Source organism: Chiloscyllium punctatum, chromosome 26 (genome assembly GCF_047496795.1).
Source record: "Chiloscyllium punctatum isolate Juve2018m chromosome 26, sChiPun1.3, whole genome shotgun sequence".
NCBI classification, from domain to species: Eukaryota; Metazoa; Chordata; class Chondrichthyes; order Orectolobiformes; family Hemiscylliidae; genus Chiloscyllium; species Chiloscyllium punctatum.
This window is the reverse complement of record NC_092764.1, coordinates 37,418,646-37,424,645: the sequence shown is the minus strand read 5'-3', so window position 1 is coordinate 37,424,645 and position 6,000 is coordinate 37,418,646. Positions and strand designations below refer to the sequence as shown.

The window sequence follows — 6,000 nt, the reverse complement described above, 5'->3', positions numbered from 1 at the left end:
GTTATGAGCAATGTTAAAATTTCTTATAGAAATGTTGCTAAAATGTCTGGATATCCTAGTGTTGCTGAGTTTAATGCAGTGTTTTGAAAAATATACAGCTATACCTTCTTATCAAGAGAGAGCTGAGCAGTTAATGAAAACTACTGCCTTGATTGATGGGTAGGTAAATTATTCTAGTTATAATGTGTTAAAATTGCAGATCACGCTTTCAAACTTAAGGCTTCACTGAATAAGAAAAATACAGCTTATGTTTTTACAATTAATTTAGTTAAACAGATGTAACTGATATTTTGATTAGCCTGAGATGAGTCCAGAGTTCAGTTGTTATAGAGAAAAAGCAAATATTGTAAATATTCATGTATATGTTGATACCTGAAGTGTACACATGTAGAAGCTGACTCTGGTTTTTCAGTGATTATCTATTAATTATTTACCAATAATTTAAAGGGATCTGTTAGGGATTTTTTTAAAGGTTTTCTCTCCACCAGTTCTAGTAAAATAATTTAGCCAATTGCCAAGACTTGTGATGATCGATCATGATGTCTTCAAGATAAAATGGCAAGTACATGGCTCAATTTAGACAAGTGGAAGATGTGGCAGAATGGGTTAATCAACATTGCAGAATGGCCACATTAATACCCAGGAACCACCTGCATGCACCCTCAAAGATACAGGAGAAAAGATGGTATTTCAGATTTGCAGGCTAGTGCCATAATCATAAAAAGGTGTAATTTCACAGCATCTGCCACCTGAATTGGACAACAAAGTCAGTAAATTTCACTTGTCATCTGAAACAGAGAGAAATGTGGAGTAGGATAGGCAGGGACAGGTTAATGAACACAATGGGCTGAAATATGTTTATTTCAATGCAAGGAGTATAATGGATAAGGCAGATGAGCTTAGAGCCTGGATCAGTACATAGGACTGTTATGGCCATTACAGTGACCTAGTTGGCAGGGAAATGCGGAATAGGAGTGGCTGCTTAACATTGATGCTTTTGACAATATAGGGAGGTAAAAACCATGGCGAAGTTGCATTATGGGAGAATGTTGCAGCTATTTTTGGGGAAACCAACTGGAGGACTGATCCACTAAGGCAGTAGCACTCCCCGGAAAAACCACTGAGACATTGAGGAACAAATATGTCGGCAGATTATGGAAGGATGCAATAACAACAGGATTGTCAGAGAGGGTGACTTTAACTTACCCAGTATTGACTGGGACTTCTTTAGAGCAAGAGGCTTAGCTGAGGTAGAATTTTTTAGGTACAGCCAAGATGGTTTCTTGAAAAAATGAATAGTCCAACTAGAGGAGGGGTCATACTGGACCTTGTTTTGGCAAATGAGCCTGGCCAGGTAATTGACCTTGGAGTGGGAGAATATTTTGGAAATAGTGATCACGACTCCTTAAGTTTTAAGATAACTGAATGAGGAAAAGTCAGGACCTTGCAGGAAGATACAAAACTGGGGGGAGGGCAAATTATGACAGTATTAAGCTGAAGCTAGGGAGAGTTAGTTAGGACCAGCTGATATTGGCTAAGTCCACATTTGACATGCAAAAGCTGTTTAAAGGCCGAGTGATCAAGTTCAGGACTGGCATGTTCCAGTAAGGAGGAGGGACAAGGACAGCAAGGTATGGAACCCATGGATGAGGAGGGAGGTTGTGAATTTAGTCATAAAGAGGAAGGAGACATACGTAAAGTTTAGAAAGTTAATATAACGAAAGCAAGAAAGAACTCAAGCAGGAAATTTGAGTACGGTTAAAGACAATCCCAAAGCATTTAATACATACATTAAAAGCAAGAGAATAATTAAGGATAGGTAGGAACATTCGAGGATAAAGGAGGGAACTTGGAGGCAGAGGAGATGGGTAAGATCCTAAATGCATGCTTTGTATCAGTCTTCACAAAGGAGGATAGTGAGATTAGTGGGGGATGTGTTTATACACTGGGGCATTTTGAGATCAAAAAAGAAGTGGTGTTGTGTCTCTTGAAGAGCATTAAGGAGGATAAGTCGCCACGGCCCAATGGAATCTACCTAAGGTTTTTGAGAGAAGCAAGAGAGGAGGGCATTGACCAAGATCTTTGTATCCTTGCTAGCGTCTGGAGAGGTTCCTGAGGACTGGCAAGTAGCTAATATTGTTCCTCTGTTCAAGGAGGGAAATAGACATAATCTGGGAAATTATAGACCGGTGAGTCCATCCTCAGCGGTTGGGAAACTATTGGAGAGGATTCTTCAAGATAGGATTTACATACATTTTGAAAAGCATGATCTAATTAGGGACAGTCAGCGTGGCTTTGTGCAGGGTGGGTCTTGACTTACTAACAACCTTTTTTTTAAGGAAGTGGCAAACATGATTAATAAGAATGGAGTAGTGGATATTGTTTACATGGATTTTCGTAAGGCTATCAACAAGGTCCCTCATGGTCGGCTCGAAGATTAAGATGCATGGGATCCATGGTGACTTGGCCACATGCATTCAGAATTGGCTTGCCGATTGAAGGTCAAGGGTGGTGGTAGAAGGGTGATTTTGCTGGCTGGAGATCTGTGTCCAGTGGTGTTCCGCAGGAATCTGTACTGGGACCTCTGCTGTTTGTGATATACATAAATGACTTGGATGAAAGTGTAGATGGGTGGGTTAGTAAGCTTGCAGATGATATAAAGATCTGGGGAGTTGTGAATAGTATAGACTCTTGTCAAAGGATAAAGCAGGACAGAGATCAGTTGCAGATATGGGCAGAGAAATGGTCGATGGAGTTTAATCCGGGTTAGTGTGAGGTGCTGTGCAATGGAAGATCAAATCTTAAAGAAAGGTATACAGTTAATAGCAGGACCCTGCACAGCATTGATGTATATAGGGATTTTGAGCTTCAGGTCCATAGATCCCTGGCCACTCAAGTAGATTGTGTGGTAAAGAAGGTATATGGCATGCTTGCCTTTATTGGTCAGGGCATCAAGTACTAGAGTCAGGATGTCATGTTGCAGCTTTGTAAGACTTTGGTTAGGTCACCCTTTGAGTACTGCATTCAATTCTGGTCACCACATTACAGGAGGGATATGGATTGTTTGAAGAGGGTGCAGAAGAGGTTTACCAGGATGCTGCGGGGATTAGAGGGTATGAACTATCAATAGAAGCTAGAAAAACTCAGGTTGGAGCAACGGAGGCTGAGGGGAGATTTGATAGAAGTCTATAAAATTCTGAGATGTATAGATAGGGTTGACGGTCAGAATTCTTTTCCCAGCATTCAAATGGCTAATATAGGGGGCATACTTTTAAGGTGAGAAGGGGGAAGTTTTATTACATAGTGGTAGGAGTCTGGGATTCGCTACTGGGGTGGTGGTGGAGGTAGGTATGATAGGGGCATTTAAGGGGCTTTTAGCTAAGCACATGAATATGCAAGGAACGGAGGGATATGGACTAAGGACAGGCAGAAGAAATTAATTTGGTGTCATGTTAGGCACAACATCATGGGCCAAAGGGTTGATTCCTGTGCTGTACTATCAAACCAGACTTGTAACTGTAGCTGGTTCTTTCTCCACTGATGCCAGCATTGTTTATTTAGATTTCCAGTATCTGCAGTATTTTGCCTTCATTATGCTCATTGGTTGGTAAGCAACTTTATTAGATTTTTTTTAAAGAAGTATTTTTTGCTGAGAATTACCAGGAGTGAGAGTCTAGGCCAATATGAAAACCTATTACAGGTAAGCCAAAGTAGAGTAAGAGAGGTAGGGTAAAGTAAGAGCAGTAAATTTAACACATGCAGCTCAGGTCAATCATGTGGAATGAGTGGCCTATAATATTTGGGAAATCATGGACCCTTTTGGAGTCCTAGAGGACCTTGTGCAGAAAATGAAGGTTTCAGAGCTCAAGCAGCAGCTCGAGGTACTGTGGCACATCCGTGAGACTGAGTGTTACATGGATAGTAAGTTCAAAGAAATGGTCACACCACAACTTAAAGGCCTGGAGGGAGGAAATGGGTGACCATTCGGCACTCCAACGGAAATGTGCAGGTAATGCAGGAGTCCCTTGGGCTCCAGCTCACAGACTGGTTTTCAGTTTTGGAAACTGATGAAGGCATTACTTCCTCAAGGGAATGCAATCAGAGCTACATTTGTGGCAATGCAAGTGGCTCAGCTGTATGTGTAGGAGGAGGACAAAAGGGAGTGCAATAAAAACGGGATTTATTAGTTAAGGGACTAGGCAGGCATTTCTGTGGTCATATATGTAACTCCGGGATGGTATGTTGTCTCACTGGTGCTCAAGTCAAGTATGTCATAAAGCGGCTGTAGGACACCCTTCTGAAGGAGAGGGTGGATTGCCAGAGACTGGTATTAATGTGGACACAATGAGTTGGGTAGAGAGCATATTTGGTTCCCACACCTCTGCGTGGGACCACAAGTGGACAGTAGATAATATCAGAGTTCACAAAATACTTGGAGATACGGTAGTCAAAGAAAGAAAGGAAATAAGTCTAAATCACTTGTTTGTATGTGACTGCGCAATGTATATTAAGTAAGATCGGGAAGTTAAAGGTGCAGAATGCTGTGTAGCAATAACTGATCTGGTTCAGGGTCTGTTCCATACAGGCTATGCAGCCACTCAAAGGTTCCACACACGCTGATCAGCACCACAATGTAATTCCCATCATTAACTTCTGCTTTCAGAGCTGCTTCTGCATGCACAGCTCTGAGATTCATACAGCAGAAAAAATAATTAAAGGGATCATTGGGCAAGACTGGGTGTTAAATATTCCTGCGTACAACGTATTCAGACAAGATAGAAAAGGAGACGGGGTAGCAGTTTTGTTTTAAGGAAGACATTACAGTGCTGGAAAAAGATGATGTATTAGAGGATTCAAGGACAGAATCAATTTGACGTGAGCTAAAAAACAAAATGGGTGCAGTTGCAATGCTCGGTTTAGTTTATCAACCACCAACTTGTGGGAAGGACGAAGAGGAATATCTGCAGGGAGATTAGAGATGCCAATATTGTATAGCTATTATAATGAGGGACTTTATTTTACCCAAACAAAAAGTAGAATACTGATAGTGTTGGGGACAGCACGGAACCTGGTGTTCTGTGCCTTGTTTACCTTGTCCACCCCAGCCCAATACCAGCACCTCCACGTCATGTTCCTGGATTGTGTTAGGACAGGATTGTATGTCCAGTGCAACAATAAAGAATGCACTGTTGAACCTGGTTCTTGGAAATGAAATGGGCCAAGTGCAGTGAGTGTCAATTGGGGAATATCTGAGACAATGACCATTGTATCATCAGGTTCGGGATAATGATGCAGAATAACAGTCAATCCAGAATAAGAAAAATCAATTAGCAGAGAGCTGACTGAGGACGCAATGGCCTCATGGTATCATCACTATTCTGTTAATCCAGAAATTCCAGTAACATTGTGGGAGCCTGGGTTCAAATCCTGCCATGATGGAATTTGAATTTAATACATTTTCTTTAATGGAAATAAGAAGTTAATGGTGACAATGAAGCCATTGTTGATTATCAGGGCAAATGAATCTGGTTCACTAAGTGGCTGACAAGTGACTCCAGACTCATTGCACTGTGGTTGACTCTTAACTGCCCTCTGGGCAATTAGGGACCAACAATAAATGCTGGTTTAGTAATCCCTAACTTTTTTTTTAAAAAAGAAAATTACATCGGGACAAGAACTGAGCTTGGGAGGATAGACTGGAAAGTGAGGGTAGTAGAGCAAATTAATTGACCAATAGGCTATCATCAAAGAGCAAGTGGTGTGGGTACAATTGAGGTCTTTATATTGCCTCAAGTAGGGAAGGTGGGACAAACACATCCAGAGCTCCTTAAATGCCAAAGGGGAGAGAAAATAACGAAGAAAAAATTGTACTTATGACAATACAATTGAGAACTGAGAGAAAAAAGCAAATAAGGGAAGCAAAGAGAAATTGAGGGAAAGGGCAGTTAACAAAGTCTTCTATAAATAGTGAAACAGTCATGAAAAGAGTAGAACAAATTA

The 6,000-nt window shown here is 41.1% G+C and overlaps 1 protein-coding gene across 1 annotated transcript in view; it reads left to right on the top strand.

Annotated features, from left to right (window-relative positions):
• LOC140496440 (dipeptidase 1-like) overlaps positions 1-6,000 on the top strand; it is a 28,826-nt gene continuing 22,826 nt past the window's right edge. The window contains exon 1 of the mRNA XM_072596164.1: positions 1-159. Within this exon, the coding sequence (XP_072452265.1) occupies positions 11-159 (149 nt within the window). The 5' untranslated portion in view covers positions 1-10. The remainder of the gene's footprint in view (positions 160-6,000) is intronic.